Source organism: Geotrypetes seraphini, chromosome 2 (assembly GCF_902459505.1).
Source record: "Geotrypetes seraphini chromosome 2, aGeoSer1.1, whole genome shotgun sequence".
Lineage (NCBI taxonomy): Eukaryota > Metazoa > Chordata > Amphibia > Gymnophiona > Dermophiidae > Geotrypetes > Geotrypetes seraphini.
This window is the reverse complement of record NC_047085.1, coordinates 313,937,039-313,953,880: the sequence shown is the minus strand read 5'-3', so window position 1 is coordinate 313,953,880 and position 16,842 is coordinate 313,937,039. Positions and strand designations below refer to the sequence as shown.

The 16,842-nt window shown below is 46.0% G+C and overlaps 1 protein-coding gene across 2 annotated transcripts in view; it reads right to left on the bottom strand.

Moving 5' to 3' along the window:
* The window catches only part of PIK3R4 (phosphoinositide-3-kinase regulatory subunit 4), a 155,368-nt gene extending 139,677 nt beyond the window's left edge, over nucleotides 1–15,691 (bottom strand). For both annotated transcript variants that reach the window (XM_033930022.1, XM_033930023.1), the window contains exons 1-3: nucleotides 14,712–15,691; nucleotides 7,199–7,332; nucleotides 2,145–2,727 (exon numbers count right to left, since the gene is read on the bottom strand). In XM_033930022.1, coding sequence (XP_033785913.1) covers nucleotides 2,145–2,727; nucleotides 7,199–7,332; nucleotides 14,712–15,459 — 1,465 coding nt within the window. In that variant the 5' untranslated portion in view covers nucleotides 15,460–15,691. The remainder of the gene's footprint in view (nucleotides 1–2,144; nucleotides 2,728–7,198; nucleotides 7,333–14,711) is intronic.
* Between the last annotated feature and the right edge of the window lie 1,151 nt (nucleotides 15,692–16,842).

Genomic DNA, 16,842 nt, shown 5'->3' with positions numbered 1-16,842 from the left:
CATTTGTGAAGGCCACTGTGGTAGATAGTTGACAATAACCAAACAGAAGAGTAGCAAGTATGATAAATTGGCCTGGGAAGATTTTTTCTTTTAAACCAAAGACACTGAGACTTAATTCATCCTGTATGCATGGAAGAAATCTTCTTTGAATAAAACTCAGTACACACAAGCCTAGTGACCTATGTTCTCTCTAACAGAGATTGTGAGCAATCGCTCATACATTTTATATAGTCGCTCACAAAAATACTGAACAGACCTGACTTCCAAACCAAATTAAACTACAAAAAAATTAAACTAAACCAAATCAATTATCATATGTGTGATGGTTTTTTGTGTTATATACAAAAATGCATTCCTAATATTGAGATCAAAAATTGTTGGTTTTTAGAACTTACTCCTCACATAGCAAACCTCTCGGAGAGAGCGGGAGCCAGAAGGCCTTAAGCATGTGCAGATGCTCAAGGCCTGGCAGAGCTCACCAGCAGGCGGCAGGCTCTTTTGGCACCAGCATGTTCTGTGGGTTGGTGCTGCGTGCCAGTGCCCAATCGCAGTAAGGGTTTGGGCAGGCGGGTGGCCATGCCGGTTCTCAGGGGTGATGCCAGTTCTTGGGGGTGTGGGCTCGCATATCGAGTCAACGTTCAGTTTGCGAGGCAAGATTTGTGAGAGTGCTTGCTCGTCTTGTAAAACACTCGCAAACCGCATTACTCGCAAACCGAGGTATGACTATGCAGTGCTGTTGAAGGTTTTTTTCTAAATTTAAAAAAACAACAACTGGTCAGTATAGTCACTGAGGCTAACACAGAAGAGACAGAAGTAATCTAAGGGGTGATCGAACTAATGGTCTTTTAGGATATCTTTTTTCCCTCAATTGCTTTAACTCCCTTTTTCTTTATCCTCCCCCTTTAAACGTGAATATTAGAAAGGATATTCAACTCAGAATATGGACATCCAAGTCATAACATAACAAACAGACATCTATCTCACATGTACTTTAGAATAGGATACAGTCTATTCTAAAACACATGCGAGGTGGACAGCCATGTACAGGAAACATCAGGCATGAACATCCATTTTACAAACTAAAATGTCCAAATTTTGAATGGAGAAAACAAGGGACATGGACATTCCTATGCTGCCAAACAGACATCCATGCAGAGGTGTAGCCTAATTACACAAGAAGTGGGTTGAGAATCAAAGGACCCAAGTTCAAGCTCTTTTTTTTATTTTTTGTGGGAGGCCTCCAGCAACAGAAATCTACCTACTGTTCTAAAGGTACACCAATAGCCTGAAGGCTTGTAGGTATCATATATTTAGGTACATAAGTTATTTTTCTGTCCCTGAAGAATTCAATTAAAAAAAAAAAAAAAAAGCTGAAACCCACCAACCCTTAGGCTACTCCTCAGATCTGCATGCTGCCCTATGTCAGCATCAGGTATCCCTTGCTGGTTTCGCATTCAAGTGTGAAGGAAGGACAACAACTACTCAGGGATTAAGGAGGTATCATGTCTTAATCATTCTGGTGAACAGCTGCTGAAACCAGAGCATCTTTCTGTAACCTCCACGAAGACGGGATACTGGGCTATATGGACCATTGGTCTGACCCAGTAAGGGCTATTCTTATGTTCTTAACCTGGATTTGACAAGTACCGGTTCTAAATACAGAGATCCATCTTTTTAGACCTGGCTGTCTATTTCCCTTTATAAATCGATGTTCGTATTTTGGGCTCTTCCTAGTCCTGCCCAAAACATGCCCAAATTATGCCCCCTCGCCATATGGATGTACTTCAGTGTTATTGTCCATATCCTGCCTTCATAAAATCGGGATCTGAATGTCCATGCAATAGGGATGTCTGAATGTCAGTTTTCAGATGTCTAAAACAAGAATAGAACTTCTAAAATAACCTTCTTAGTGGTCTCTCACTGGACTTATGATATATTGTTTCTTCTTAAACTTACTTGCTTATTTTTGTTTCAGAATTAACTTGGAGGTGTTTTCTTATTTTGTGCAATCTTATACTGTATAATGATTAAAATTTGAGGAGTGAGGCTGTGTTATTTTAAATGCCATAATTCGTTCTGGATATGGGAAAATAGAAAAGCAAAAAAGGAAATTAAATGAGGGTGAGGAGAGTTTGTCTTCTTACCAGCATAGGCTAGTCTCACAATAGTAGCTTCATCTTGGGCCAGATGGGCTATGCCTGGTAAAATGTACTCTGGGTAGATATTGATATCATTACGTGGCACCTCTTTCACTAGAGCAAGAACCTTTGTCAGTGTCCTGACGGCTTCTGCTCTCACTCTGGGCACCGAGTCATTGCTGAAATGTAACAGGTAAGGGGTAATGCGATCCAATAAGATGTCCACACTTAACCGAGGTGCCAAATGGAGAATGAGCTCCAAGGCTGCCAGCTTGGAATCACAGTGCTTCAGGGTCTGCAAGCAGGATGTAATCAGACACACCAAAATGAGCAGGCCATTTTCTTTTGTCTCCCCCTCTACCTTCTCTGTCTGGTCATCCCCACATAGGTTGCGAATGATGTTGTCCAAATCCTTGCGTATGACAAGTATGCGCTCATCAGCTGACTGGAAGGTTTCCTTGGCAAACTGGGCCATGTATGGTTGAAGGAAAGTGTAAAATATTTCTGGGAAGGCATTGCCTCTCTGCTGCTTCAAGTAGTCTTCCGCAGCTAAACGTTTTTCTGGATCTCTGCAGATCATCTGAGTGACCTGGAGCAAAAAGAGAAAGACGAGAGGAGAAGACATCTGAAGTAATGATGAGCAAACAATCTGGTGGTAAATTCAAGTAATTTTCCCCAAACAGCAACAGATATACACCTTTCGGTAGGCTTTAAAAGCTACCACAGAGGGTCTGTTACACAATGGAAAAGTCTATATCCAGCTAGTCAGTTCAAGCTTTTCCCATGAGTATTAGATCCTTTGGACAAGTGAAAACCAAGAAGGGATTCTGATCAGTTTTTATAAGACTCATTTAAAGATGCAATTTACGAGAGTAACAGGGCAATTCTATGCAAGGCATATGTTAAGTGTGGAGAAAATTACATTACAAAATATTCTTATATTCTACAGTTCCAGAGAGGTTCTATGGGGATGCCATATTAATACAGACAGAATCCCTGGTACGAGATAGTAGGTAGGCAGGTAGGTAAGTACTGTGTTTCCCCAAAAATAAGCCCTAGCATGATTTTCAGGGTAGGTATAAGCCCTAGTTACCGGCAGCCGCAGCACTTCCCACCCCCCACCCGACCCATCTCTCCCTCCCATCCAAACCGCGAGACCGAAATAAATACCTTATAACAAACCAGCAGCGTCAGCAGCAATCTAGACAGGCTGCTTCGCGGCCTATCGCCTGGGGTTCCTCTGCCGCGTTGCTGATTACATAATCAGCAATGCGGCAGAGGAACCCCAGGCAATAAAAGGCCACGAAACAGCCTGTCTAGATTGCTGCCGACGCTGCCAGTTTGTTGTAAGGTATTTATTTCTGTCTCGCAGTTTGGATGGGAAGGAAAGATGGGTTGGCAGTGCGGGGGGGGGGGTACGCGGTGGGGGGATAGAAAGATGCTACATGGGGGGATGGGAGGGGGGGATAGAAGCTGCAAGGGTTCTGCTGCACAAGGGATGGGAAGGAGGGTAGAAAGATACCTGGAGCAAGGGGATGGGTGAGAGGGGAGGAAAGATGTTGCACATGTGGGGGAGAGAAAGGAAATAGGAAGAATTGGGGTAGAGGAATTGGGGTAGAGGAGAGGAAGGGAGAGATGATCATTGCACATGAAAAAAATAAGACATCCCAAAAATAAGGCCTAGTGCCTTTTTTGGGCCCAAAATATATATAAGACAGTGTCTTATTTTCATGGAAACACGGTAGAACTAGGGGGCATACAACGAAGATAATAAGTAGTAGGTTTAAAACAAACTGGAGAAATATTTCTTCACTCAATACATAATTAAATTCAGGAATTCATCGCCAGAGAATGTAGTGAAAAGTAGTCATATTAGCAGGGTTTAGAAAAGGTTTGGGTAATTTTGGAATAGTTCATAATTCATTATTAAGATGGACTTGGGAAAATCCACTGCTTATTCCTAGGATAAGCAGCATAAAATCTGCTTAACTCATTTTGGATCTTGTGACTTGGTTTGGTTACCATTGGAAACAGGATATTAGGCTAGATGGACCTCCAGTCTATCCCAGTATAGCAACTCTTGACTCCCCTAATCCTTCATATAAAGCCTGTTCAAAACAAGAACTTTTTTTTTTTAACCTATGCACACCTTTGAACTAGTATAAACTCAAGACACAGAAATTTCCCCCCACTCATAAATGCATTTCTGTTGAATACTCCTTTAGATTTCAATCCCATCCAAATGGCATCCAAGGCATGCCCTTGAAATCTTTGCATGGTGTGAATCTCCATGTGTAAATAATGTTTTTTTGTAATCAGTCTTTACATTTGAATGTAATGCACATGTGTAAATGGTACTATTTTGCATATGGCCAAATGTCTAGATCAGTGTTTCTCCCTCTGGTACACTAAAGGGAGTAAATGTTTTTTTGCGGCACATTATAATTGAAATTATAAAATTGCAAAACCAACAAAAAATTAAATTTGAGGTTATTTATTTAAAGTTCTTTAAGCTATATATGGGTAATTGTAACAATGGTGAAACTACATAGAAAAGAATTACTAATCAATGTGATGAATGTGCTTGTTTTTGAGTGCAAATGAACTCAAAATGTGGCTTGATAAGCGACAAGCACACACACATTTCATCATCCACCATCTGCAGTCGTTCTCTTTTTCGATTTAAGTTCTGTCAGAGCTGAAAATCCATGTTCAAAGCCTTGATTGCTTTGTTGCTCAAGTTAGGATAACTACTGCATTAAAAAATACAGCTAAAACTAAAATTACTGTACTTGTTAGTTTTCAAGGACCAATCACATCAAAGAATGATGCTTGTTTGAGGAGTTGAATCCTTATGCACACAGATGCTCATAACATCAACAGACTCTTACGTACATGACATCTATTCTAGTGTATACTTATAAAAGGGATTTTTAAAAATAAATTAAAATTCTGTAATCTCTCATGGCATATCCAGAATCTCACAGTGGCAGTTTGAGAGACACTGGTCTAGATCAGTGATTCCCAACCCTGTCCTGGAGGAACACCAGGCCAATCGGGTTTTCAGGCTAGCCCTAATGAATATGCATGAGAGAGATTTGCATATGATGGAAGTGATAGGCATGCAAATTTGCTTTATGCATATTCATTAGGGCTAGCCTGAAAACCCAATTGGCCTGGTGTTCCTCCAGGACAGGGTTGGGAACCACTGGTCTAGATAATGGCCTTAAGATAGAAAGGTTTGATAAACACACACATTATATGTTCATAGCTAAACCAGCAAAAGACCTATGATGAAAAGTGTGTCATTATTATCTGAAGTCATTCTCAACTCCACTACTCTCTCTTCCTCTAGCACCCTCTACACTAGTGCTGCCCGACTCACGATTTAAATTGATTCAACTGACATCAGAGGAGGGACGGGACTGCGGCAGAGAGAAGGGAGCTCGGAAGACCTATGGCAGCTTGCAAACATCGCTAGCACTAGCGATCTTATGCAAGCTGCTGAAATTAGGTAAATTGATGCCAGGAGGCCAGAGGGAACATGCAGGTCTTGGGTGCAGGCCTTCAGGGAGGACAGGCAGGCCTCCAGGGGTGGGGTGCAGGCCTTCAGAGGGGACAGGCAGGCCTTCGGGGTGGGGTGCAGGCCTTCAGAGAGGGTGCCCTGGTGTAGAAGTACACGGAGGGAGGGAAGGGGGTTCAAAGAGACATGCATATGCCGGACTTTGGGGGGAAGAAATAATGGGTCTAAAAATAGAGGAGAGGGAGAAAGATGATGGACAATGGGATTTAGGGAGGGAAGGAACAGAGAGGGAGAGAAGTTGGACACAAGGAATGGTGTGGAGGGGGGATAGAGATACTGGATAGGAGGGTAGTTGGGAAAAGAAAGGGAGAGATGGTGGACCCTGGGGTGGTGGGGAAGGAAGGAGAGATGCTGGATGAAAGGGTAGTTGAGAAAAGTTGGATCTGTGGATGGAGACGAAAAAAGGAAAGATGCCAGACTTCCGGGGGAGGGAAGGGAAAAGGAAGGGGAGGACAGAGATGGCAGATGGATGGGTAGCACAGAGAAAGAAGAAAGGAGACCCTGGCAAGCAAGTTATCAGAAGAAAACCAGAGCCTGGGACCAACAAGATCTGAATAATGACCAGACACCAAAAGGTAGAAAAATTAATTTTATTTTCCGTTTTGTGATTACAATGTCAGATTTGAAATGTGTACCATGCCAGAGATGGTGTTAGACCGCAAACGTGAGCTAGGATTTAACAGAGAGGAAAAGTCTTTTGTTTGTTTACACCACAGCGCCAGTGTGGTTAGGAGAAGGCAAAGGGGGTGAAGAGGCTATAAAATAAACCCACCAGGATGTTTAATTAAAAAAAAAAAAAGATACCCAATTGGGCAGGAAAATCGAATCGCATCAAAAAATCAATTTCAACAGGCTGAATCAAACTGAATTTTTTTTTTCCTGAATCGGGCAGCACTACTCTACACAAGCCTATCTGCTGTGGGTCCTGATTAAGGTACCTCAGTATCAGTTTACAGTATATTCTTAATCATTCATATAGTTCAGCTTGGCAGGCCAACTACATATACTTCAGCCAGCATTACATGCACACTTGACAGAGAACAACACAAACATAGAAATAAACGCTAAAACTCTTCCAGGACTTCATATGCCCCCTTTCCCTCTCAAAATCTGTTTTTCAAAGGGTGTAGCTAGAGTATAAAATGACTGTATATTCTATCATCCACACTTGGGAAGCCCTCGGTCTTCACCACAATCCTTCCCATCTAAAGATAGTCCTCCTTTTCCTCTTCCAGTACCCCCTGCAAACCTCCTGCCTTTCCCTCCTCCCCCAGTCCAGTCACTCTTTTCCTTTCTCCCCCACTAACACATTCCTTTCTCTTCATCTTCTCCCCTACACTTGTGAGATCTTCTGCCATTCCTAACTCTTGCATCCAGGCCCTTTTACTGAAGATACTCATGGCATCTCCACCTGCCCTTATATTTGCAGTCATGGAAATGCACTTGCACCAGTAATGGAGACACTGAACAGACTTACCAGATTCCTGATACAACGATCTTCAATTTTATTCAAAACTTGGTCAGGGGAAAAATGACCTTTTTTATAGGCCAAAAGCTGAGCCAAGTCAAACAGTGGCACTCCTTCAGTGAACAATTCTGCGATTACACAACCTGAAAAATACATACAAAAGAAATTGCTATAGAACCTTAAAATCTTTATATACAATAAAAAGCACATAGAAGCCTATGCCTACCACAAGAACAATATGTAAATACTGTGTAGAAGATCTACTTAAGCAGTTGTAAAGGAAAGCAGAACCAAATGAAACACATTATAGCAAAGCAGCCTACACACTCTGGTTTACGGCTCCTGTATAAATTGATCTGGCCATCTGAAGATCACTGCTTCTTTGCAAAGAGCCTTATTTTAAGAGAACACCAAGAATCAAAGCTAGAGAATGACATGGGGACATGCAGTAAGATTAAGACCTCAATAAAAATTACGGCAGATGTGAAAGTGAAACTGAGCATCCCTCCAAGGGTTTGCCCTCATAGTTTAAAAAAAAAAATGCTCTCACAGTTGATTTTACCGCAGTGCTGGGGTATGTTTTAAAAGTTTTCATCTCCTCCCAATGCAGAGTTGCAGATTCGACCCATGGACCACCTCCCTTCATGACTCTGGCCTATGCTTTCCTGCCTAGTCACAGGGCTGCTATTACTCCCTGCCACCCCTCCCCGCCAGCATGATGCCATCTCTGGGCGGGAATGAAGTGAGAGTCCACCATCTTCAATGTCTACACTAAAGCCTTCAGGCTCAGGCAAGGAGTAGAAGGAACCTGGGTGGATGTAATAGGATAAGGCTGCTGTTGCAATTAGTGACACTAAGAAGATAAGATCACCAGCAGACTCTGCCACAGACATTAGCAGCAAGCAGTCAGCCAGGACAGAGAAGGGCTAGCAAGTAGGTGGCCCCGACAACTTCTGCTTCCCATTAGTTTGGCTGTCAAAGAAGCAAAAGGCTGATGAGGGAAAGACAAAGATAACAGCAACCCTTAACTGCCAAAAGGCACAGCTTTTGCATTTCACCCAAGATCAACAAGTTTCAGCTCAAAAGTACAGTAATAATACTTTCAGTTTGGGGAAATAATCTAGGCGCAGAAATGATGCATCCACAATGTTTTCATAGAAAATTCTGATCTAAATAATATTGAAATCTAATTATCTGCAAAGTGGGTGTAAACTACAAATTTTAGTCTGGAAATATTTAAGAAGAATTTGTTTTAGGAAATGAGATGAAAAGTGGTTGAGAGGTTATACACTTTGTTAACAATGGCTGTAAACAATTTGGCCTTTTTATAATCTGCTAAATTTAGGAGTACAAAACTGGGTGGCAACAGGTAAATTTAAGGCAGGGAAAAAGTTACAATTCAGAGATATTGTTGGGATTGGCAGGGTAGAGGGTGGCTGGAGAGTTATTTTAGTTCCTTGTTGGAACTGGATCATTTGGGTTCTGGTGTCTATGCTGGAAAAGGCTATAACAGCTCCCTTTAAAGTGCTTTTATAAGTCAGGCAGGGAAGGAGTACAGGGGAGGGGATGTCTGCAAAATGGGAAGGGAGATGGGAGGGTTGTTGATCCTTGTTCTTTATTACCGTTTTCCATTTGTGATTTATAAACACCAATTTTACAGAATATTGTTCCTTTTTATACTAAATAAAAATATTTAAATGCAAACTCATAACTGTTGGAGGCTTGTGTGGAAGGGGACAGAAATCATGGGGATGGGGACAGTACTCACAGGACGGGGCCAAATTTTGTCCCCATGTCATTCTCTACCAATTACTTTCCATCATACCAATAGGGAAAATAAAGATTAGGGAATCAGGCCCTAGAAATCAGCTTCATTCAACTTCTGGCTCCCAAAGAAAGTCTACCAGTAACAAAGAAAAACAAAATTGATTTCAAAACAAGTATCTACCATAACCACACTGGAACATGGTTGATCAAACCTCAAACACTCCTGCAGCATTTCCCTTTAAAAAAAAAAAAAGCCAAAGGCACGGATTATATAAACTGCACCATTGTCATGCATATTCATTATTAGTACAGGAATCCCCAAGTTACAGACACCTGACTTAAGTACAACTCATACTTAAAAGCACAGTTGCAGCTTTATTTGATTTCACTGAGCATTTCCAGTGGCATAGACTCCTACACTTCTCCTGTAGCAGATTCAGGAATGAAGCATAGCCACATTAAGAACAGCGTGTGGCTGTGCATGCTGTACCTTATGGGGAGCACTGGTAGGGACAGTTGGTCCTTTTGTCAGCTGAGAGCTGAGGTAAACAGCAAGAATCCTAAAATCTATAAGTTCTGAGTTACTTACAAATCTGACTTAACAGCTTTAAAAATGTAACTTCAGCCAGTGCCGCCAGAAGCACTAACTTTCATATCAGGGCAGGCAGCCCCCACAGCAACCGGCGTCCGGTGCTTCCAGGAGGGGTCCTTTGGGGCCTCATAAAAAGATCAGGGAGCCGTGGTACACGGCCCGCCGTTGTGAGTCCGAAGGGGCACGCCACGCCCCTTTTGAGCCCTTTCGGAGCGCATGAGGAGTCAAGAGCGAGCCACTATCTTTTCCTTCTACCATGGGTAAAAGAAAAGCGAAAATTACTTCATTGGTTTCAGGTATAGGTACTATGGATCGTCATCAGGTAGAAGAGCGGGTAACTTTAGTTACACAGTCTGCTTCCCTCTCCTCTGGAGAACCATCACCACCTCCCCAGCCATTAAGTCTTCTTGGAAGAGTAGAGACATCCTTTAAGACTGAGGATGTAGCCTCTTCTTCACAATTTCTTGATACAGCTGGACTTAATGACTTAGATCAAATTGGAGTGTTGGGAACAAAAGATTTGACTCCTGTACAAATGGTTACGGAGCCAAATCTAAATGTTCTCCCTAAAGATAAAGTTATCACTTTAAATGATGTATGGCTAATTGTTAATAGAACTGAGTCTTCATTACAAACTACTGTTTTGAAATTGTGCCAATTTTCCTCAGACACAACTGTAAAATGAAATGAGCATGAAAGTCATATAGCAAAGCTAGGCAATAAGTTAGAGAAAATAGATAAAACTGTGGGTAGTTTACAGAGCACTGCTACATCTAATATTAAAGATAGTATATTGCTGCTTGCCAAAAATTTCCCTATCACATACTACCTATTAGTGCTGCCCGATTCACGATTCGAATCGATTCATCGATTTATTTCGGGTGAATCTATTCGAATCAATTTATCCCGCCAAAAAATTCGGCCTCTCAATTCACTGATTGACCCTCCCCACTCGCCCTCTAAAGCAGGAGCAGCAGTGCTGCCTTTTGCTGGCCTTCCGCTCCTGCTTTAGAGGGCGAGTGGGGAGGGTCAGTCAGGAAGTGGCTTACCCGCTGCACAAGCAAGAGGAAAGATCACCGATGCACCGCCCAGCCCAGCACAAAAGAGGGAGGATCTTCGGGCACCGGCATGTCCTGTGCGTTGGTACTGGTGCCGGTGCCCAATCGGGGAAGGGATATCATTTTGGTGCTCGGGGGAGCATGTAATATCGCAGAGGGCGGACGACTCGAGTGGGGGGGGGATGTATGGAGCAGCGCCAGTGGCCTCAAGGGAGGGGGGGATTAGAGCAGCGCCGGTAGCCTCGGGTGGGGGGGGGTTGGTGGAACGAATCAAAGCGAGTTTCCATTCATTCCTATGGGGAAACTCATTTTGATATACGAGCAATTTGGTTTACGAGCATACTTTTGGAACAAATTATGCTGAATTATGTTCGTAAACCAAGGTTTCACTGTACTTTAAAAAAAAAAAAAAAAGTGCCATATGTTTATTTGCCTGCCACATGTTAAATATCTGGTTTAGTTACTTTGTTTCCTAGTGGCAGCACTAGAGGTCCGAATGATGTGGTCTAGATCGGTGTTCTTCAACCGCTAGTCCACAGAAATTTTCTGCCGGTCCATAGGGCTGGCACATCCTTCGGACCCAAGACAGTGTTCTTCAGCTGCCGGTCCATGGTGCGATCAATGCAGTGTCTTCGTGCCAGCTCCCTGAGTGCTGCAGTGCACAGAGCCATGGGAAAAGCCATGGGAAAAGCCATGGGAAACGTCCTACGCACGTCCTGCACCTGAACCCTTCTCTCTGACGTCGCAACATCAGAGGGAAGGCTTCCACATGGGGCGTGGGACACACGTGAGGAGCCGCTGCCCACAGCTTTGTGCAATGCAGCACTCAGGGAGCCGGCCCGAAGACACCGCGTTGATCGCACCGACCCGAAGATAACCCCTGGGGGCAGGCCAAAAGGCAAGGCACAGCATGGAGGGAGACAACAACGGTAGAGGGATTGCTTTTATTTTTTATTTAGTAATTATTTACATCAGCTGTCTGTTCAGGAAACAAGGAGAGTAGCAAGGAGAGTACAGCTTTTTTTGGATCAAAGACCAAAGTTAAGGTGCAGTCCTCTTTCAACACGGTTCAACCCAGAAGGACTGCACCTTAGCTTTGATCTTTGATACAAAAAAAAAGCTGAACTCTCCTTGCTACTATTTGACTAGAGCACCTTTATTCAGCTAAGTAACTAGAGGGACAGGTGACTAATTTTTTCATTTTCTGTTCAGGTCAATGGGTCGGGCATTGCAGGATAGTGAACTTTTTGTCTTCCACTTTTATATATATTTACTAGTCTTACAGCCCATTACATTAACGGGTGCTAGAATATATGGGTGTGTGTCTGTCTATTTCTTTCTCTCTCTCTCTCTTCTTAGCCGCTTTCTATATTTCTGTCTTTCTTTTTCCTCAGCTGTCCACCCATTCTCCCTTCCTTTTACCTTCCCTGTGTCCACCACTACCCCTTCACTGCTCCCCTTATCCAGCAGCAGCCCTTCTCCCTTTTTTAATCTCCCCCCTGTCCAGCAGCACCTTTTTCCTGCTCCCCCGTCCAGCAGTAGGCCTCCCTTCCAAAAAAAGCCTCCCCCGACAAAGTGCTCCCTCCCTTCCCCTCTCCGTGAACCCCAAAAAATGGCAGAAGGAATGCCGACTCCCTCCTACCATCAGCGCTCCCCCCCAGAGCTCTAAAATATGGCAGGAGGGATGCCGACTTCCTCCTGCCATCGGGCCAACTCCTTTCCTCCCCCCCAAAAAAAAAAAAAAAACAACACAGGAGGGATGCCCACTCCCTCCTGCCACTGGACGCGGACCCCCGCTTCCCCTTCCCTCTAAAAGTTGGGAGCAGGAGGGTTGCTCAGTCCCTCTTGCTCCTCTGACGAACAGCGGGCCTTAGGCCCTGCCCCAGTTCATCATGTGCTTTCTGCCCTCCGCCGACAGCCACGGCAGCTTGCAGATGCCGACAGCCACCGCGCCGTCTGAAGCCAATAAAACCCTAAGCCGAGCGGGGACCTACAGCGCACGGAAAACAGGAGCACGCAGTTAAGAGTGCGCATGCGCAGCTTAGGCTTTTATTATATTAGATTTATTGCACATTGTTTGCACTTGACTTGCACTTTAAAGCACACAGGAGCACCCAGATGATGGTGTGCGGCTGGCAGTGAGTGGTAATCTCTGCTCAGTGTTTGCTGGCTTTGCTATTCTAAGCACTAGAGCTGCTCTTTAAAGCTTTCAAACTCACGCTGAGGGGTGCTCCTTATCTTAAAAATTTAGATTTGAGTCTAGGGAGTTAACTTTCCTGCAACGCCCTAGGGCACACCCAACTTATATTTTGATCTCTAATCATTTGACATGTTTACAGATTAGGGGTATTTACAAATCCATGGGTGGCCCCAGAAGATTGTATGAGAGAGGTATGATGAAAAACATAACCCCATCACATGCATACACGCTACCAACACTATATATGCAATGCTCTTCTGTGCCTATTCATTATACATACAGGAAAACCTCAACCTGCAAAACCTGACCACAATCACCTTCCCTATTCAATATCTACATGGCTTCACCGGGACACATGCTATCTGCCCGAAAACTGAAATCCCATATTTATGCAGATGACATTACAATTGTCATCCCCATCTCCTCACTGTCACAAGAAACAGAACAGCACATCTCTTCAGTACTCACCATGATCGAACACTGGACCACCCGGTTCAAACTAAAACTAAATCCAGAAAAGACTAAATCCTTCCTTGCAAGTCCCAACCACAAATTAACTACCACCACCCTACAACTCAACGGTCTAACCTACCCCATCAACCCCACCATCAAAATCCTTGGAGTCATCCTAGACCGCTGCCTGACCTTCGAAGACCACACCAACGCTCAGTTCAAAAAATGCTTTTACACCATCTGGAAACTCCGTACCATCAAACATTACTTTGACTTCCCCTCCTTCAGACTGCTGGTCCAATTCCTAATCTTAAGCACCCTGGATTACTGTAATCAATAAAAATAAAATGCTAGAGGCGCATGCGCTCTTGAAAATTCGTAGGCAGTGGCGCTGTGAGGTGTGCTTCTGTGCCAGTCCTCACGGCGCCTGCGCGTGACTGTGCAGAAGACACCAGCGACTCCTCCCTCCCACTCTTCTTCAAAGCAGCCTGCTGAGGTTCGCCAGCCGCTGTAGCGAACCTCGGAAGCCGCTCTCCACCTCCGTGCAGAAGAAGGAGTCGCCGTGTCACCTCCCACCCTCACTCGCCGCTGCCACCGCTGATCCTCCTCTTCAGAGCAGCCTGCGATCGTGGCCGGCTTTAAAGAACTTCGCAGGCCGCTCTCCAGCTTCAGTAGCACGTTCTCTCTGACACACGGGATCGCGTGCTACCGAGTTGGAGAGCAGCCTGCGAGGTTCGCTAAAGCCGGCCACCACGATCGCAGGCTGCTTTGGTGAAGAGGAACAGGCCAGAAGACGCCTGGATGTTGGGAGGGTAAGAAGGGAATCAATACCGGGAGCCAGGGGGAAAGGGGGCTGCTCTGGGGGGAGGGGTGTGCTGGGGGGAGACAGAAGGGGCCATGGATAGGGAGAGGGAAAGGGGGCTGCTTTGGGGGGAGGGGTGTGCTGGGGGGGGAGACAGAAGGGGCCATGGAGAGATAGGGAGAGGGAAAGGGGGCTGCTTTGGGGGGAGGTGTGCTGGGGACAGACAGCTTTGCTGGGGGGGGGAGGAGACAGAAGAGGGCCATGGAGAGACAGTTAGGGAGAGGGAAAGGGGCCTGCTTTGGGGGGAGGTGTATCCTGGGGGCAGACAGCTCTACTCAAGGGGGGGGGGGGAGACAGAAGGATACAGACAGCGGCCAAGGAGAAAGAGAGAAAGAAACACAGATAGACAAACAGACACATATATTCTAGCACCCGTTAATATAACGGGCTTAAAGACTAGTTATTATTAATAAAGGATGTAAATAAACCGGAAACGAGGCACAACTTTCAGCTTCTATCTCTACTGCTTTCGGCACAGAGCTCTACAATGACCCTATGTTTGTCTAGGAGCAAATAGGGCTCCCCCAGAACAGAGAAGTTTCCTAAATGCTGTGGGAAGAGGGGGGGGTCGGAGGTTAATCCTCACCTACCGGCCGAGAAGATGTCCATTGACCTCTTGAGCTCGCCCCTCGTCCGTTGCCCGCCCCCGCCCAGCAGGTCGACGAGCGGCGGCGCCCCCGCCGGATCCCGGCCCCCTCCTCCGGCCCCCTCCAGCTCGCCCACGGCGCCGCCGTCCACGAAGCGCTCAGGCGCCAGATAGCAGGTGCGGCGGCGGGAGGTGTCGAAGAAGTAGTTGAAGTCGGCCGGGTTGTCCTCGGGCAGGTAGGTGGGCTTGAAGCTAGCGAAGTCGGTGAGCAGCACCCAGCTCCAGCTCGTCACCATGACGTTCTCGGTCTTGATGTCGCCGTGGCGGACGCCCGAGCGGTGCGCCTGCTCCAGGCCCGTCAGGATCTGGAAGGCGACCCAGCGCTTCTCGGTGGGCGCGAGGAAGGGCCGCGTGCTGATGCGGTCGTACAGGTTGTCGCGCGCGTACTGGCGGAAGAGCAGCGCCGCCTTGTCGCTGAGCGTGGTCTTCTGGAAGGGCAGGCAGTGCTGCGCCGAGTGCAGGCGGATCTTCAGCTCCTCCACCTCCTGCCGGTAGCCGGTGAGCGGCAGCGACGGGTCCTGGATGGCGAACACCTTGACCACCACCAGCCCCTCGCGGTGCCGCGCGCGCGCCACCTTGAAGAAGCGCGTGCTGCCCAGGCTGCGGTCGTACTCGCAGTCGTGGATGTCCGAGAAGTAGCTGTCCACGGACAAGATCTGCGCGGGCGCGATGCCCGCCAGCTGGTTCCCCATGGCTTGCGGGGGAGAAGCCGGGAACCGACGACCTCTCCCTCCCCCGGTGCGCCTGTGTTAGGAGGAAAAAGGGGGGGGGGGTTGCTTCTTGCTGTCTTTTCTGCCAACGGCGCAGTCGTGGCTGCAGATTGTCGTCAAAAACCACCGCCAGGCTAGAGTTTGACGAACGAGAGTGCCGATCGCGGCCCCCTCTGCTGCAAGGGGAGTAAATCTTTCAGATAGGCTTTCGTGGCAGTGGACTGACAGCGATTAAAAAAAAAAAAAAAAAGCCATAGAGTTTGCTTCTAGCTAGGCGAACATGCGGGTGTTTGAGCGCCTCCAGGAGGAACCGTAAAGGCAATACCGGGCTCTTATCTGGCAGGTTTTCTCCAGACTTTCTCAGTACCAGGAGGTTACAGAAATTGCGACTTATTTTAGTTTCTTATGGACGTTGACTCTTGCCCTGTACATAGCCCGGAATGCTGTGTTAAATTTTATCTTCAAGTTCTATTTCAGTTTTTATTTTGATATACTACAAAATCACACCAAGATACAGTGGAACACTGATTATCTGTACTCCAATTATCTGGATGTCCAGTCAATGGCATAGTAAGGTGGGCAGTCTGTCCCAGATGCCATCTTGGTGGGGGTGCCAGCACCTGTCCTCCTCTCTGCGCCCCTGCTCCTTCCCGACCCCCCCCCCCCCACACACACACACACACAGCCATGCATCCCTTCCCTTTCTTTGTACCTCTTTAATTTTCCCAGCACGAGCAGCATCATCAACTTGCTGCCCGCATTAGTGTGGCTTTCTCTGATGTCCCTTCTGGGTCCCGCACCTAGGAAGTGACGTCAGATGGAAAGCAGACGCAACACGGGCAGCAAGTTCGTCATGCTGCTCGTGCCAGGAAAATTAAAGACTTATGGGGGAAGGGAAGGGGACGCATGCCAGCAAGGGAGGTCAGGAAGGAGCATAGAGGGCAAGGAAGGGGGCCACTCACTCTCACTCTGCTGCTGTGTTCAGTTATCCAGACCAGTGCTGACATTTGTATTTAAATTCAAAAGTACGGTAATGTACATTGTACTTCAGTGTGCATACTAGAGACAGGTTATTAAAGGAAAATATAGTATAATACAAAGATTATGTTGAAGATTTGATTTAAAAAACTGTGTGATATGTATTATACAGTACAGTACCTGTACTGTAGTGGTGTAGTAACAGCTGGGCTTAGGTTGGCCCACCCAGCAACAGCGATTTAGTCCCCTGTCTCACTCCCCTTCGCCAATAACCCAACATCTTCTCCAGTGTACCTCAAAGACTACCAGCAGCTGCAATGATTTATCCTCTGTAGGCTCCTCCAGGGAATGACATTAGCAAGGGTAGGGATGTAACAGAGGAAAGCC